The sequence below is a fragment of the Aythya ferina genome, assembly GCF_964211825.1.
Source record: "Aythya ferina genome assembly, chromosome: 4".
NCBI classification, from domain to species: domain Eukaryota; kingdom Metazoa; phylum Chordata; class Aves; order Anseriformes; family Anatidae; genus Aythya; species Aythya ferina.
Genome location: NC_140300.1, coordinates 49,469,701 through 49,487,604, shown reverse-complemented (window position 1 = coordinate 49,487,604; position 17,904 = coordinate 49,469,701). Strand labels below are relative to the sequence as shown.

General features: G+C 40.7%; 2 protein-coding genes across 3 annotated transcripts in view; one reads left to right on the top strand and one right to left on the bottom strand.

Annotated features, from left to right (window-relative positions):
- KLHL2 (kelch like family member 2) overlaps window positions 1-17,904 on the bottom strand; it is a 271,198-nt gene that overhangs the window by 65,961 nt on the left and 187,333 nt on the right. The gene's annotated exons all lie outside the window — the stretch shown is intronic.
- On the top strand, window positions 89-17,387 carry TMEM192 (transmembrane protein 192). 2 transcript variants are annotated; one of them, XM_084518154.1, is made up of 7 exons: window positions 149-187; window positions 3,508-3,654; window positions 5,050-5,173; window positions 7,488-7,752; window positions 9,607-9,741; window positions 13,971-14,073; window positions 15,778-17,387. In XM_084518154.1, coding segments are annotated over exons 2-7 (753 nt in total). In that variant the 5' UTR covers window positions 149-187; window positions 3,508-3,652; the 3' UTR covers window positions 15,902-17,387. The 2 variants fall into 2 exon arrangements, with proteins under 2 accessions (XP_084374279.1, XP_084374280.1); XM_084518153.1 differs by lacking the exon at window positions 5,050-5,173 and having other exon boundaries at window positions 89-187.

Here is a 17,904-nt window from a genome sequence, read left to right as displayed (position 1 = left end):
CGTCCCTTCACCGGCTTTTAGCCCGGCATGGGACGACGGGGGCCGGGCCCGGGACACTGCGGCTCCTCCCCGGGGCGTGCCGGGGGCCGGGCCCTGCGCCCAGGCGCGGGGCGCTGCTTAAAGGCGGCGGGGCGAGGCAGGGCGGGGCGCCGAGATGGCGGCCAGGCGGCAGTCGGAGCTGGACAACGTGAGTGCGGGGCGGCTGGGGGGCACCGCTAGTGCGCAGCGGCGGCTGTCGCTGGGGGCGAGCGCTGCGCGGGTTCCCCCTTCTTCTCCCTCCCCCTATTTGTTTATTTTTGCCTTCAGCCAGCGCTTCGGGCCTCCTCTTCCTCCCCGCTTTGGTCGGGGGGCGGCAGTTGCCGGCTGGGAAGCAGGAGTCCCCCGCCGAGCAGCGGGGGCACGGAGCCGCGGCGGGGTGCGGGCGGCTGCTGGGAGTGGGGCGGCTCCTCCCAGCGCCGGGCAGCCGCCTGCAGCCTGTCCCCGCTGCCTGGGTATGCCGGGTTGGGCTTCGGCTCAGCACGGTGAGGCTGGTGCTCGCTCTAATTCGGGCGCTTCCTGGGTTTTTTGAAGGGGAGGAAATGCTCACACGCTGCTCCCGTCCTTCCCGCGCTGCCCGGAGGTCATGCTGCCGAGTGCTTCCTCATGGTGGCCCCGTTTCGGTGGGTGGGAGCTGGGACCGGCTCACACGAGCTCTGATGGAGCTCCTAAAGCTCCGCCACTGTGTTTTGGAAACGAGGAGCTCACCTGCCCCCGGCAGGCAGAGGATGTTGTCCCACCGAAGGAGGCTCCCTGCCTGCTGGGGGAGTGTGCTGTTAGCTCCCCTGGGTGCTCAGGAGGAATGAGGCTGCATGGCCTGGCCACTGGAGTGCCTGTCCTGTGGCTTGCTTTCAGGCTTTAAAATTACACGTGGAGATGCAGCCCAGAGCTTTCTTGTACTCCTACTTCTCAGTTTTATATTAGTAACAAGAAAAGAGCAATAACATTTATAAATGCTTAGGTCTGCAGTGTAAGGCCATCTTACCAGGTGGGTGTTCCAGCAAGGGTTGCTCATGGTCGAAGGCTGGGTAATCAGGAGGCTGAGATGGGTGAGGAGAAGCCTGGTTGCTCACCTTCAGTTGTGGGAGTGTGGCACGCGCTGTACTAAAATAAAACTGACTGCTGGCTGAGATAATGCTGGGTGGCTATCTCCTTTGTTGCAGGCAGCTGTCCATAGGTGAAACAACACCAGGGAGCCAGTCTGGGCTGTTGTGGTTAATGTGAAGTGTGAACCTACATAATGCAGTGAGTCAGGAATTGACTGGTAGGTTGGGCTCAGAGTTAAAGTAAATGGGGTTACATCAGGCTTGTTGCTAGTGGGGTCCCCCAAGGCTCTATTTTAGGGCCAGTTCTTGGCAATGTTTTTGTAAGTGATCTGACACAGGAGCCAAAGGCACACTGAGTTTGCAGATGACACTAAACTGGGAGGAGCTCTTAAATCCCTCAATGGTAGAGAGGCATTGCAGAGAAGTCTCTACAAATTAGAGTACTGAGAAGTCACTAGCACTGTGAAATTCAACAAGAGCAAGTGGCAGATTCCCCACCTGGTATGGGGTAATTGTGGCTACATGTACAGACTGGGGGACAAGAGGCTGGAGAGCAGCCCCACAGAAAGGGTTTGAGGGAAGGGATTGTCCCACTCTGTGCTGCTGTGGCCTCACCTTGAGTACTGTGTGCAGGTTTTGCCACCACAGTATAAGAAGGACATATATGTACTGGAGAATGTTCAAAAGAGGGCTGTGAGGATAGTGAAAGGTCTGGAGGGGAAGATATATGAGGAACAGCTGAGGTCCTTTGGTGTCTTCAGAGCAGGCTGAGGGGAAGCCTTATGGCAGCCTGCAGCTTCCTCAGGAGGGGAGCGGAGGGGCAGGCGCTGAGCTCTGCTCTCTGGGGACAGTGACAGGACCCAAGGGAATGACATGGAGCTGGGTCAGGCTGGGTGTTCGGGAAAGACTCTTCACTGAGAGGGTGGTCAGGTATGGGGACAGGCTTGTCAGGATGTGGTCATGGTACCAAGCCTGCCCAGCCCAGTTGAGGAAGTGCTTGGACAATGTTCTCAGACATATGATCTGATTTTTTTTGAGTGGTTCTTTGGGGAATTTGAGTCCATCAAGTTGGACTCTGATCTTTGTGAGTGTCTTCCAACCTGAGTTATTCTGTTTTCTGTTTTTTCTATTTTAACAACTCACCTCTCTTCTCATTCTAGTATCAAGGAGAATATGCTCATTTTTCTTGATAAACTACTGTCTATCATGGCAATGAGGACTCATCAATTTAACTGATATCCCAATGGACTCTGACATGTCTTTCTGAATACTGGGATCTCTGGAGTGGGGTGGGTAGAGGGGCTTGCAGCAGAAAGCAAGGTTCTGTAGTGTCCTCAATGACTGGATTCTGGCTGTTGATCATCTCTGAATGTCTGTGCTATAATGCCATCACAAGCAGGTGTTACTCTGTTCTGTGTACTTCATTCTGGGCTGTAGTTACTATCACTTCAGAGAAGAGTAGTCAAAACTTGATCCGGAATCTTGAGTGGTTTATCTGTTAAATCAAACAAGTTATAGCATGGGAGATGACAATGCTAAGAGGGGAAACCTGAGCAGTTTGAGTTGCTGGCAAGCTTGTCATTTGTTCAGCATGCCTGTGCACAGTCAGCTTCAGATGTACTGAGTGACTGAGTTCTAGCCTGGAATGGACAGAGATCGCACTGGGGCAAGTTTCTTGTCCATGAGAGATGACCTTCTCTCTGCTCAAGCTTAACTATAGCTTTAAAAAAAAGGTACTACAGGAAAATTACATAGCTGAGACATGTAAGCTGAATGTGGAGGAAAAGAAAGCCACAAATACGCAGCACCAATGTGACAAGTAAAGGCTGCATGTGCTATACTGAAAGCAGCATCTTGTCCAGCCCCTAGTGGCATCTTCCATCTGAATGGCTTTTTCTTTCCTGGATTCAACTTGAACTATTGCTGAGATGTACGCAGTGAGATGTACTGAGTGTCAGTGGCTGGCTGTCTTCAAATTGAGATTACATCTGTTGCTGGTACACTGCATTTGTCCTTGTTGTTCCCTCAAACTTGTCTGGACAAAGACAAGAATAACAGACTTGTGAAGTACCTGTATAAGATAAATGAAGTGGGCTTTAACTGTCATTTCTTGGACCTTCTCATGTGAATGTACTATATTTGTGGCCTCACTTGAGAATGATGCTGAAATATTTTTAATGTTTTAAAGACTAAACCCCCTCAAGACCGAGGGCAATGCTGGGAGGTATGTTGGTGTCAGATTCCTCAGGGATTGAATACCTACCACAGAAAGATGTGAAGAGTTTGCTTAGAACATAAGAGCATATCTCTTGAAATACTGATCTTGTTTGCTTTTCAAAGATGGACTTGCTAACAAGAAATTTCTGTAAATTTATAATTATTTTAGAACTTACCTGTTTTTACTTCTTCCCTCTCTCTGTTCCAGGGGTCCTTGGAAATAACACAGAGTTTAGAAGACGATCCTCTTCTGGACGCACCTCTTACTTTGTCTCATACACTGCATTCACAACTGAGGCCAAGATTTCATGCTATCCCAGCAGTTTTCCTTGCCAATTTTTTGTTGCTAATACATGTAAGTTAAATAGCCATGGCTTTCTTATGAAGACGTACTCTTTATTCTGAATTGTTACTCTTCATGTGGACAGAATTCTTCCAAGACTTTAATATGCTTTTCTTCCCAACCAAGCAAAACCTTCCAGTGAATTTTGATAATGTGTATGCTACATGATACTTGATGAATTTTAATTCCAATTTGTTTGTCAGCGCTAACATACTGCAGCATATCTTTTTAGAAAGAAAAGCCTTTTAAATAATGGCTGTTCTATGCTGTTGGAAATGTACTTTTAAAATACTATTGATTCATAAGTGCTTAAGACTAGATATAGACAGCTAAGATCAGGTTTATGCCACTGCCTTTTGGAGGATGAACTTAATTTCACAGGGAAGACTTAAGGTATTTCTTTACATGGTAACCAAACAAGTCAAGCTGGAGTTGCTCCAGGGTTTTTATGCGGTAATGAATAGAGGGATAAAGGAATCCATGTTATTTCCTGCCCTGACTGACCTTTGGAGGCTAAAGTGGAAGAGCACAAAGCAAAATCTTATACCTAATAGCATGAAGGTGATGCTGAGGCTGGTAGACAAATAGAGACTCCTGCACAGTGGTGAGTTTATCCTTCAAAAGCTGGAGATGTGTATTACTGCTTATGAGCATATAGAAACTAAATGTGAAGAAGAGCAGGTAGAGAGCTCAAGCCATAAGAGCTAACTGAAATGGTACTTGCATAGCATAATGCCACTAACGTAGACAAAAAGATGGTCCATACATAAAGCCAGGGTACTCAAGATGTGATTTTTTTTTTTCATAATTGAAAGTATGCTATGCTCAGTACTCTGCAAAATGTTCTCTGCTATAACTTCAAGTTCATCTCAGCCTCTGAGGTTTCTTTAGGCAGCTGTGTAAAGCCATTCAAACAATATGCCCTGGCCTCTTAACTTAAGATGTAAAAATCTCCTGTCTGCCAAGCAGTCTTAGGAAAGGCCACTACTGCAGTTCTGCTGAACAGACTGCAAAACCTTCCAATGGAAACTGAGTATCCAGCCATATTTACTTTGCCTACCAGGGCATCACTCTGGTATCCATCCCTCTTCACTTCTCGTTATGAAGGTAGACACTGCTACTGGTGGTAGAGCAGTAACTTTCCACTGAACCTTGGGACTGCTGATGTATACTGACATAACTGATGTAGCCAAACATCAGTCACTCTGACCCTAGAAAAATGCTGCCTCTTCTGTACCCATCACTACTTTCTCTCTCTGCAAGTAGAGAGAAGTAAAGGCAGGGTGAAGAGTCCTGTCAACATGTCATCTTCTAGATGAAGTCTTGCTGCTATTTCTGAACCTGACAAAGTAGCAAGCTGGTCCTTGGAGCAAAATGAAAATAACTTTTTCTGTTGGTGCAATACAGGAATATGAAATTGCTGTATGAAATTACACCCTTGAAATGGTGCTGTTTCTTGCTGAAAAGAAGCATGTTGATGGATGGAGAAAACAAGCTTATGGGATTTTTTTTCCTTCCCCTGTGCTTCTGTGTAAGTGTATAAACTGCGGAATATGAAGAATGTTAGGTTAGCTTCCAACAGATGGCCAACTCAAGCAGCAGGTATCCTGGAGAAGGTAACTCCAGGATATGAGTATGTATGAGGAAGAGTTGTAATGCGTCTCTAATTCATTTTTTCCTTCTCCCTTCTGTGCCAAGAAATTGACTTACGCAGCAAATGGCTCCTTCAGTGCAGTTGCTTAGTTACATTAAATTCTGGAGTATCCTTATGCTGGTGTGTGGATGGGCTGGGTGTTTGAGTGGCTTTTGCCAAGCCTTGCTTTTCTTGACTTCTGGTTCCTGTCAAGAGACTCTGCAGAACAGTGTAACACACATAGGCTAGAAATAATTCCTTTGTATTAACACCCTGTTTTTCTTCTGCTTATGTACATACATAAAGCTGAGCTTCTTGAATACTACTTTCTAAGAATATTTTTCTGTATATAAAATTTCTCTGACCTGTGGTGAAAAACCTGTTGTTGGACTACCCTGGAATGTAAGCAGGTTGTCATCAATAAATGCCACTTGTAAAGCAAGTTGTCAACTTCCTCATATGTGCATTGCCATAGTAGATTAATAAAGCTGCTAACTGTATCACTAAACTTAATATAGCCATTTGCTGTACTGACATACATCCCTGATGCTGGGAGGGAGTTGAACTAGATGTGTTGCTGTTGTAAAATGGCAAATCTAACAGTAAATGGTATGATTTAAGTGAGTTAGCTGAGTTATCCTTAGCTTTGTAAGAAAAGGGAATGGTTAAATCATACCTTAAATTTTACATTGGTAATCATCCTCCTATTTCATTTCCCAGTTGCGTTACTTATCCCATTTCCAAGGAAACTTTCTGAATTTAATGTGTTTGAAGTAATATCCTTATGGATAATATAGGCTCTTTACTTTCCTTTTCTTTCCTTTTCTTTCACCTTTACCCTACCCATCCTCTATGATATGGTGTTGCTTTTATGAACTAATGATTGTGTGCAAATTGTTCCCTCCCCTTTCTTGCCTCCTTAGCCTCTCCATCACTTACTGCATTCACCACTCAAGCAAGCTAAGGGCAATTCACATCAGTAGTGATGTAATGGTTCTAAAAGATCACTTTCTGTGAACTTCTAAAGGTGCTTGGGAAATGACAAAATAGCAAAATGAGTTCAAGGGAGTAGGAAAGGAGTGTGGGTTCTTGAATATCCATGGAGTTGAATACAGATAAACTCATGAAACAAAGAAGCTTTGAAAATAACATATTCCTTCATCTTCAGTCCTGTTCTTGATGAGGTATAGTGTACAGAACCTTGGAAGCTCATTTTAAGCTAAGAGTATTAGGGGTATTAAAGCTTTGTAGGTGTAAGTAAAGTGGTCTTTGCTGTATATAGAAGCTTTCAATTTTCTTGTGTTGATTTTTTTTTCAGTTTTAATGTACTCCTTATTGACAATGAAACAGTATGGGAAAGTGCCATATTGTTCAGTGAAAGAAAACGATGGATGTCATTTTCTATGACGAAACATTCTGCAAGGATCTAAAAAAAATCAATAAAACTGTCCCTGTGTGCTTACAGATACCTGCAGCTAATCTGCACTAAATATTGCCTTCTAGTTGGCCAAAGGATTGCATATGCTGCTCTTAAGTGCTGAAGCTGGAAGCTTGCTAAAAAGTCTAGAAGACAAGAAAAGTTGTAATGTCACTAGCCTGGTCATTCTGATATATATAAATTGAGCAAAATGGTAAAATCCGGTAGTAGTGATTCTTCAGTGTATTTACTAGCTCACAGAAGTATCTACCTGGTGTTGATGACTTGCACTGTAAGGTAGAATGTTTGTTTCACTTTAATGTTAACCTAGAGATTCTCAAATGGATTTATGCAACTTAATCTTGACTTAACAAAATGTTTAACTCCCTCTGTTTTTGGAGAAAGAAGTGTAGATGTCCAGTAAGATATGAGACAGTCCTAGAGAGCAGTAACAACTACAAATGAGCAAGGTGAAAAACTTTTGAGTACATCAATTTCCCCTTAAAGGAAAAGACCCATTAAAAAGTGTCCAGGAATCGAATTAACTTACTTTGAAAGGGTTACTTATATAGCAGTATAATCAATTTGGAGGAAATGCTGAGAACAGTTTTCAACTTCGTTCAACTCTGCTCACACTCAATCATGAGTGTTACTAGAGTGATATGTAGTCATTGTGGTAAGAGCATCTAATGTTTCTAACTTTAATAAAATCAATTCAGAAAGTCATGCACAATTACATAAGTCTCTTTTTATAGTCAGATGTTGACTAGAGTTTTTTCTTCCTTTCTCTTCCAGGTTGCTTTTGTTGTTCTAGCGTTTTTAGCAGCTATGTTTTGTTCTTACCCCAATCCAAACCAGGATAAGTGCCCTGGAAACTATACTCACCCACTTAAAGTGCAGACTGTCATAATCATTGCAAAAGTAATTCTGTGGATTCTGCATGTGTTTTTTGAGCGATATATCCACCACCACCACAGTAAAGTCAGAAGCAGAGGTTACTTCTCAATATATCGATCAACAAGAAATCTAAAAAGGCTTCCGCTTGTGATACACTCTACAGGTAAAGTCAACTTGTTTTAATGTTCTTTTGCAAAGCCTTAAGTTTTGATATGAGGAAAACGGAACAGTTATTTAATATATCTTGAGAAATTGTTAAAAACCTGTCTATGAGCATTTGTAAATGCTATTTCAGTCAGATGGGCTTTCTGAAGGACAGAACGAGGACTGTTCTGTCCTGCCAGATGCGTGTTGTAAAGAACATAAGTGCCCAAAAGTGTGAGGCTGAGTAAGCCATCTAGTGATTTGTAGTTTTCAGCCACAAAATACTCAGCCAGCAAGGTCTCTGGCTGCTAGTGATGGCAGTTTGCATACTGATTTATCTAGTTGGGTAAGTGGCAAGACTGCTAATCTGTTAATCCTTCTGAGGAGTGTACTTTGCTTTTCAAGCTGTGTTTTAAGTAGAAATGGGTGGATCACATGTTGCTCAACATCTGTCTCAAACTAGTCAAACAATTTCCTAATCTTCAACAGGGCTCTAACATTTCACTGTACTTCCTACTACTTTTTTCTGTTTGAATAGTGTGTGATGTATGGTAGTGTTTTATCTCCATATATTCCATGCTATACTGCTGGCCAGTGAAGTTGAAAGATATTTCAGCAATTAGCTGTTCTTGTGTCTCCAAAAAAAAAAAACTGCAATAAATTGAAGTGTCTGCCTAATTTGAGGGGCTTTTTCACATGTAAGTGGTAGGGGAAAAGGAAAGAATGGTCTTTCACAGTATGTTTGTCTCTTATCTGTAAATCTGAATAACTAGAGTAAACTTTTCACCTGCCTTGATAAACTGCGGTACTACTGCTCTAGCTTTCTTTCCACCCAGTCACTAAAAGATCATCTAGTCACCTTGAGTGCAAAACTTCAGGCTATGGCCACTAGGTAGAGCTCTGAAGATAAAAGATGTTTTTGGAGCACTGAAAAGATCAGGCTACAGCAGGCTTAAGGATGTTTCAAAACAGTAAAAGGACTGTTGTACCTGCTGAAATCTGGATTGTTAAATTCAAATGCCCTGCTTCCTATCCTAGGTTGAGTCTGTGTCTCTTCTGTACCAGCTGTGGGCAAGTGTAAAAGTTCAGGTGTGATCAGATCTATGTTTTGAACTTCTTATGTAAATCACTTTTAGATCAGAAGCTGTTGAGCATTATTACTGTGAACTTCCTGCTGTGCTAACTGCTGCTGCTATCACTTCCATCCTGACAGTTCAGTTACCTAATGTAGTACAAAAGAACTTGAGTTCCCTAAACACTTCAATGCTCTTAATAAATGTAATGCTTTATCCAGACTGGTTATAGCATTTCTATGGGGGAGGGAGGGGGAACCTTTTTATATTCTGCATTGTATGTATGCTGCACTGTATGAGAAGAGGGGCTTTAAAGAATTCAGAACAATTGTTAAGTCTATAGCTAAATGCTTATCATCCTTGACTAATTGTATGCAGTTCAAATTTCTTTAACCTGCCAGTGTTAAAGTAATAGCCAGACAACTGGAAGCCTGTGCAGATATCTCCTTGTATAAGGAAGGGGTTAGCAGTTGTAGTTTCTTTTTTTCGGCTTCATATTTAAATACACTGAAGGAAAACACTACTCTTTTTGAATTATGACTGGTGTTACCTTCTAGGAATTGAGGGAAAAAATATAATCTTGAAGCAATTTTGAGGATGGATAGTAGCTACAAGGTTAGGAACTGTTTAAGTGAACACATTGTCTATTAGGTGTGCCTAGTCCATTTCTTCACCATTCTTTTAACTTGGAAAAATCAATAAGAACTCATTCTATACCATTACAGTCAAATGCTGAAAGAAAACTTCATTTTGTTGCCAGCAGTTGTGACCTTGTATCAAATATAACACTTGTTTTCTAGGTAATGCAGCCCTGCTTTTGATTCTGTCAACCCAGCATTCCTTTCCTGATCACAGTAAAGTGTACCTGTATCTTATCTTGGGAGTCCTCGGTGTGGAGCTGATTAGTTCACTGACCTGCTTGGTAATTTACACAGGTGAGATGAGTTTTGCCTTATTGAGTGAGGAGTGCTATAATGGCTACTGAGCTCTTTTGTTTGCCCTCAGAGTAGTGCAGCTGGGGGTACTACAGGATGTTTAACTGCAACTATAAATACAACATGATTTTGTACCTGTAGAGGAACCAAGGCAAATTGAAAACAAATGTGTAGGTTGTCAGGCTTGGTGTGGTTTTGTGGTGGTGTTAACAAAAGCTCTGTTAGTTTAAAGCTGTTGATCCAGTTAAGTGGCAATAAAAACAATTGTTGCAAGAGAGATCTGTGAGCAGGATTGTTAGTTTGGGAGTGTGTCCTCAAATGCATTTGTTGTGAGCTGTGAAGCAGTGAGAGATGGCTTTATCAGATCTAGGATTTACAGGTGGAACTCACAGGATTGATAGTATGGTGTGCCTTCAACTACAGACTTCTAATTCTATATTACCTTCTTTTCCTCTTGATATGGTCTTACCTCAGAAGCTGCAGTTTCTCTGTCATTAAGAGTGAAGAATTCCCTCTGTTTTTAAAATATAGTGGCTCTTAAAATATTTGCTAATGCTAAAATACAACACTGCATAAAACTGATGCACTGCTTTGTGCTGTCCCTGTCTTGTAAGGCTGTCTGGTTTTAGGTTTGGTGTAAAGCTTAGCAAGACTTGATAAGCTTCCTTCTATCAAACTACAGTAGTAGTACTACGTAAAATGCTAGTTGATAAGTGTTTTAAACAAATGGTTTTCTAATCTCATTTTAAAAGCTACATGGGTTTATGGGTCATGGGAGCTTAAATAGAAATAGCTGCATTGAAAACACTGGAGAAGGTACATAACAGTGAAAATGGAGTTATCCCTTTTTTTCTTCAAAAAACAAAGTGCGTACTGCAATGTGTCTGACAGGACATTCTGGGTCTTGAGTTGAATGGTTTGTTTTCCTGCTTCTGAGGTGCTGCTTTTTACTTACAGCTACAAACCAAGGGGATGACAGTTTAGTTTAAATAGCCTCAGTAGCACTGGTTTCTCCAGTGGAAGGAAAAAAGATGAGCAAAACTTTGCTCCTGACTTTTAATCAAATAGTAGGAAGGTAGAAATACCTGGAAACACCACCTTCAGGACTGCATGCAGCTTAAAGGAAAAATATTTCTACAGTCATCAGTGTTTGTCATAATCTGACTTCTTTCTGACTTCTTTGTGGTTCTGTTATATACAGATTTAGAATAGTTTTTTTTTTTTGTAGAGAAGTTTTGATGTGTTCTTACTGATGCGGTTGATGCAAATACTGCCAAATGGCTTGGTCATCTGGGACATAAAACTAGTCTTGACTCTTCCTGGCACAATATTGAAGTCAAAACTCAGCAAGAAGTATGGTTGCAGCTCTAGACTACATATCTCTTCCATAAGAGTGGAGAGGCCTGAAGGCATGTAGTCGTGTGAGGCTTTGCCCATTTAGATGGGCAAAAGAGGAATGAAGAGAGCAGTGAGGAAACATGAGCACAGCTATCCTAGAGAGCTATTCCAAGAATGCTGGAAATCGTCCTGCCTTAGCATAAGCATACTTACTTTGCTGGGAAACTCCAAGTAGAGATAAGCTACAAAACTTCAATGGAACTTCAGGAACTCCAGTGAGAAACAGTATTTCTTACCAAGGCCTGTTGTAGTTCAGAGGTATATTATGTGTCTCTTGTGTTATTAAAATAGAGTAAGTCAAGGTCAAATTCCTTGTAAGTAGGTCTGAGACCAGAGTTTCTAAGAGCTCTCAAATGACCTGTCATGAGGTGGGTTATCTCCTCTAGCTTGTACTACCAGTGCTTGTAAAATCCATTACCAACTTATACCAGGAAGATGCAGGGTGTGATGTTGTTTTCCAGAGCGATGAGCTGAAGGAGGCTTGAACCAAGGCAAAGGAGGGACAGAGCTGCAGCACAAGCAGGGAGCGAACTGTCCCTTCTGGCAACAGCTACCTTCCTTCCTTAGCAGCCCCAGAAGAATAGTCTATGCATCATTCTCTAAAGCTTGATTGCTGTACAAAGCAAAGGTTATCTTATATAACTAGAGGTTAAGTTATATAAACAAATTTATGTAACTTGCCTCAAAATGGGGAAAACTTCTCTAATCAAACTAGATCGCCTGTTTTAGTGGGTGGTATGACTTGTTTTCCATCCCAACACATGTTGAGGTAAGCTAATGGACTGCCTGCATGTCTCTTGCAGGCTGCAATGGTTGTTATTAGTGTTTTGGCTTTAACCTTTTAGGCATCAAGCTAAAACTCTCCTAATGTACACAAAAGTATTCAGTTTTTCAAAGACTGTTGTAACTGATGCACTTCTACCTCTCAGAGCAGCCTGTGACAGGAAAAGTGAAGCCTCCTTTGTAGGATATTTAAGGACAGTCCCCTGCTGTGTTGGAGTGCCTCTCTAAGGCAAGCACTTAGCAGATACCACTTACTGTTAAGATGGTATCACTAATGTAACTCTGCAGCTCAAGGAGCAACCCTGGGGATATTAAGGTGACTCCACTATGAACTCATAATAATCAACCCTTTTTTGTGTTGGTATATTGCTGAGTTTTTTCTCTTCTGTGGATTCATTTTTTCTTTACTAGTGAGGTGTAAACAGTTACCTGTAGAATCTTATAATGACTTCATTTTGTTAAAGTATTACTATATTCAATGTCTAACAAATGAAAGTTGCATGGAATACCTGACTGTGAATTGTATAAATCACAAAAGAGCTCCAACAAGCGAGAAGTCTCTAGAATTACAATGGCCTGTGAAATATAACTGCCATTCTTAAAACATCCTCAGTCAGCAGTGTGTGCCCACATAAATGCAGGATCCAGAGGTGAGGGATCAAATCTACATGGAATTGCTAGGATTATCCTATAACAGACTTGACATACATAAGTCCTTCAAGTGAGGTAAATGTGCCTGGAATGAAGTATGATATAGATAGCTCTAAATATCAATGTAATATCTTAAGTTCCTGATAGGGCAGAGTTGAATGTTCAAAGGTTTACTAAATATGTATTTAATGACTTCCCTGCATATTTCTAATATCACTTTAATAAAAGACTAACATTCCCACAAATAAAGTATGTTGGAAATTCCTCATCTATTCCTTTGTGGTTTTATTTGTCGAGGAATACAGTCAAAGAAATAACTAACCTTTGAGCCCAACTTGTAGCTAACCTCTGGAGGGTCTTAGCATTGTTTTAGGAGGGTGGCCTATAGTAAAGCCTGTAATATTATTGATGTGTAAGGACAGCCTTTCTCTGCTGTAGCGTGGATTTCTCATGGAGACAGACTTTTTTGTTTTTTTTTTTTTAGTGCTATTAGGGGCACTTGTGAAGCTATACATCTAACTATGTAGTTGAAAATATGTAATCTGGATCTCTGTGGTACATTCCCTTCCTTAATCAGGAGCCGATACTGAATAACTTCAAATATTTCCAGCTTCCTTCCACAAATAATGCAGAGGGTTCCTGCAGCTTCTCCTGTCCCCTTTGTGCATCTGTTAAATTTAGTCTTAAATTTTATTCACAGATGCTGAGGAGTGACTTGGTTTTGATAACCTCAACATTGTGAGGCTCACAATATGAAGCTGATCAAAGAGCCACTCTGTTTCAAATACTTAATAGATTTCTGTACCAAGTCTGCCCTAGTTTTAGAGCATGCAGACAAGCTGCGGCTTCATTGCAGGTAGTCTAGTTAAAATAATATTTATGAGAGCTCAAAATAGAAGTTCTGACCCAGATATGGTATAAAAACTTTCTACTATTTTTATTGCACATTGCTTGATTTGTGGCCTGAATTTGGAGATCAAATCTGAAGTTCCCTCTCAGAGGAAGGTAGGTTTTTTTTTTTTTTTTTCCTTCCCTTAGGTGATGCACAGTACTTTACAAGCTAAGCGGCATGTTCAGGTTTACCTATTCAGGTCTTCACTTAGTCTTTTGAGTGGCAGGACTGAAAAAAAGGTGTGTGCGGGGGTGGAAGTAAAAAAAAAAAAAAAAAACACTGATTTGTAATCCCAGCTATACCAGAGAACGAGTAGAGATTAGGTTCTGCTTTTACTTCCACTTCTCCCTAATCCCATGACTGTCTAATTGGCTTTCCATCTCCTATTCTAAGGTGAGCATATGTTCATCTGTTACGGATTTGTTTTTAACTTGAAGCCTGGTGATAAAACTTTTTGGTGGTGGTAGTTTTCTAATACTTTATGAAACTTTTTTTTTTTTTGCAGTGAAAATAAGCAACTTCAATCGTGCAAAGCCAAGACCTGACATAATTGAAGAAGAAAAGATGTATGCTTACCCTAGTCACATTACTTCCGAAGTTGGATTCAGGTAAGACTTCACTGTATTAATTTTGCAATGCATTCAACTATGGTATGTAGTCAACACTGACTAGTGTAATTTTATTACTGCATGTAGAAATACTTGTATAGCTTTCAATTTGTCAACCAAAACAGATAAGTGAAGCTTCTTCAGAAACTTCTTTGAGGCAAGAAAATAAATTGTGGGCAGTTGATAGATGAAGAAGGAAACTTCGCAGTTCTGTCCTGTGTCAGCAGTTAAACATGAAATTCTAGCAAGGGATTTGGAATATATTTCTAGTTTGCAAAGTAATTATTGTGGTTGAGTCACTTGGGAGAAAGATGGTGAATGCATTAGCCACACTCACAAGTACTGAGACCGTCTTTTGTGTACTTCCTCGTGGCTTGAATGTCTTTCAGTTGCCCAAATGAGACAGATAATGACAACAAAGTCAGCAAAGTAAACTTGGATTTCTATATTTGCATTTATTTTGAAGCTTCCTAATAAAACATGACTTTTGTATGCCTCAGTGAAAAATAGAAGTGCAGAATTCTAGGGATGCTGATATTTCAACACTTCCCCAGGTGTTGCAAACAGGCTGTACATGCTCTTAAGGAACTTGGAATTAAACATCCAGGATACAGGAAGGATTTTGAGTTGTCTTGGTATTTTGATACAATGTCTGACTTGCATATTGATATCAACATCATGGTGAATGCATGGGGGACCTCATTCCTCTTTCATTCAGCTTTTCCCCTGAGAAATCCTCAAGTGCCCAGAAAACAACTTTGCAACAATGACCAGCTGAGGAAAAGACTCCGATCTCCTGATTAAAGAGTGCAAACTTCCTGTGAGAACTGATTGCAAAATAGTTATTTTAATTCAGGTCTATACAACTCTGACTCTCTTCCCCTGGAGAGTTAAGGTCTATTGAAAAGTGAATCCTGTCAGCCCTTCGGTTGACCTTGAATGCTTTTTTAATACTATGACCTCCATCACCTAAGCTACTGACCAGGAGCTGTTCTGGTGCTTTAAGTTGGTAATGCAGGTTACTAGTTAGGATTGCAAGTTTTGTCAAAGACTTTTTTTCCCAGCTTGACCACAGTAGGTTTTTAATTCAACTTAAGTCTTTTTCCACTTAAGTTGTTATTGAGTACTTCATAAGAACTATGATTAAGGGCAGTGTTACTCCATAAAGTGCTGCAAGGCTGGGGAGCAACTTCCTAAGTTCTGAGATGCTCACCTGTGTGCTAAGAGCAGACTTCCAAGTCAGTCAGCAGCAAATGGTGAGTGAGGGAAGGCAGGAGTATTTGCCAAAACTTCAGCACTTGTTCTTTCTGTTCTAAGTTTCTAATGTCAGGTTTGACAATTCTATACTTCATAAACAGAAGAGGTGGCATGGCTTTCTTAGTGAGCTAGACTACATGCTATAATTGTACTAACCTAAGTTGGTTAAAATGACTAAGCAGCCTTATTTTTCCTCTAACTGCCTTGCAGGAAATATGTTAATATTACTTATGCAAACATGTTATTAAACTTAGCCAAATCTTTTTCTCGCTTATCCAAAAACAAGGTTAGATGGATTGCTTCTTCCCTGAGAAGCAGTCAAGATTAACAGGAATAAAACTGAAGAGAGCAGCTTGTTACAGTATTGGTTAACTGGCAGTGACCTTTCACCTATCAGAAAGCTACTATCTCTTACTGAAACCTGTATTTACTATTTTGTTCTTTAAGGGAAAATTCAAGTTTAGAAGAGATAGTTGAGAAGCAAGGAGATGTAATAGAGTATCTTCAGCGACACAACGCACTACTCAGCAAGAGACTACTGGCGCTAACATCTCAGCAAATAAAAAGTTAAACATTTGGAAAACTGCTGTTGGAGCACAAGAGGGAATATGAGGCAATGCAATATCCAAACTGTTTCATACAGATGAGTCTTCAGTCATCTTTCACACTTCTATTTTGAAGTTAAACTGGAAGCATGAGCTCTGCGTATGCTGTAAGCCTGTTACAGTGGGATATTCTGGCTTTCACATCAGTTCTGAAAAAGATCTGGAGCTTAAAGGATTTTTAAATCCTAATAGGTTACAGTTGCACTTGATGTAATGGTTTAACTTCTTTCAGTTGTTGCTATTTTGCCCTGCTGTAATCTTGAAGTACTCTATTTCTAGAATACAAACTTGTTCTCAAGGAGAAGGTAACTTTGCAGAGGATGTCTACATGGTTTGGAGTACTGAAGTTGGGGACAAGACATGTTCTTTTGCTGAATTCCATTACTTCCAGTGTTAGAATTGGTATACTTCATTCTGTACAAAATAGGTATTTGCTTTCTAGATCTGCCCCCTTTTCTCCTCTGCCAAGAAAAGGCATGAATTGTTGCTCATGCCAGCAGTGAAACTTGGCATCCTGTTAAGAAAAACAAAGGCACTGAGTGCCCTAAAATGGTATATTTCACATGTGGTACAAAACAAGGTTATGATAAGCAATCTGAGCAGATGTTCAGAATGTTGGCTTTAAATCCCCCAAGAGGTGTCTTAAGGGCTGCTGACATTCTTTTTACTGAGATTCTGTGTCAGCAAAGACTAAACAGATTCTTGTTCCGTCTTCTCTGCCTACCGATCTAACACAAATACTTGAAGCAAGCTCTCAGTGACCTGGTAAGCAATTTGTGTTGAGTGGAGTCTTAAGTTAGTTCCTGTACAAGATGCTATCAGAATTGCACTTAGACTTGCTCTACATTGTGATTCTTCAAAAATGACAGCATCTTAATGAAAATGCTGCAGTGTGTATGTGGGTGGTTTAAAAAAAAAAGTCTTCTGGAAGTTGGAGAAACAAGAATCTGCAGATCTACTAGCATGGATTTATTGGGAAGGGTGGTAAAAGAACCATTCTCTTCCAGGTACTACTTTGTCTACCAATGTAGACTAAGCATTATTTTAGAAGCCAATATCTATGGGAAGACAGGGTAATCACTGGTGAAAACTCAGAAGAATGTTTTCATGGGAAGTGGTCTTGTGGTTGAATGGGAGTGGGAGGGAAGACAATCTTTCTATTTTGGTACTGGGGCACAACTTCAGAAATAATTGTTCAGTGTGTAACAAATATGGAGGTTGATGAAAAATTGGGGATTTTGCTGCTATCCAACACTAAACTGTTCCCCTTAGTTGTTGTTGGTTTTTGTTTTTGAAAATAAAACCAGGATTTTATAATAAACATGTGAGGGATACAAATGTCTTTGGTTTTAGAACTCAGGTTTTGATGTGTTTGTGTGTAATGATTTATGTAACTTCTATGAAAAGCAGTGAAATGTGAAGTTCATGCACAATAAATGCAACTAAGGAAAAGTGTGAAATCTGTCATTGTTAAAATCCTACTTTCAAGACCCTGGAATACTATTCTGAACAATTGTAAGTTGCAGAGACAAAAGCACTTTAATGTGGAGCTCTAAATGAATCAAGGCTGAGATGTCTGAACCTGATTTGTATATTACTTCCCCTCTTTCTTGAGGGCAGGGAGGCTATCAATAGGATATAAAGAGTTCTAAGAAAAGCTGAGAAACCAGTAAGCCTGATGTCTGCATGCCACTGAAGTGAATGAGAACTTGAGAAAGAATTAGGGGACACAGGTCAGCATACCTTACAGAAAAGGGAAATCCTGCTTTACAAAAAGCCATTACCTTCTATAAGGTAAATTAAGCTCAGGGAGTGGCAGTGATAATATGCTTGGAATTCTAAGAGAAACACTGGGGGGAAGGTAAGGACAAGAATAATGTTTGAAGGAAAAGAGTGAAATAAACTAGTGACTAATAAAATGATGGATGAAAATACAGACAGCTCTCTAAATTTTCCTATACATTTAGGA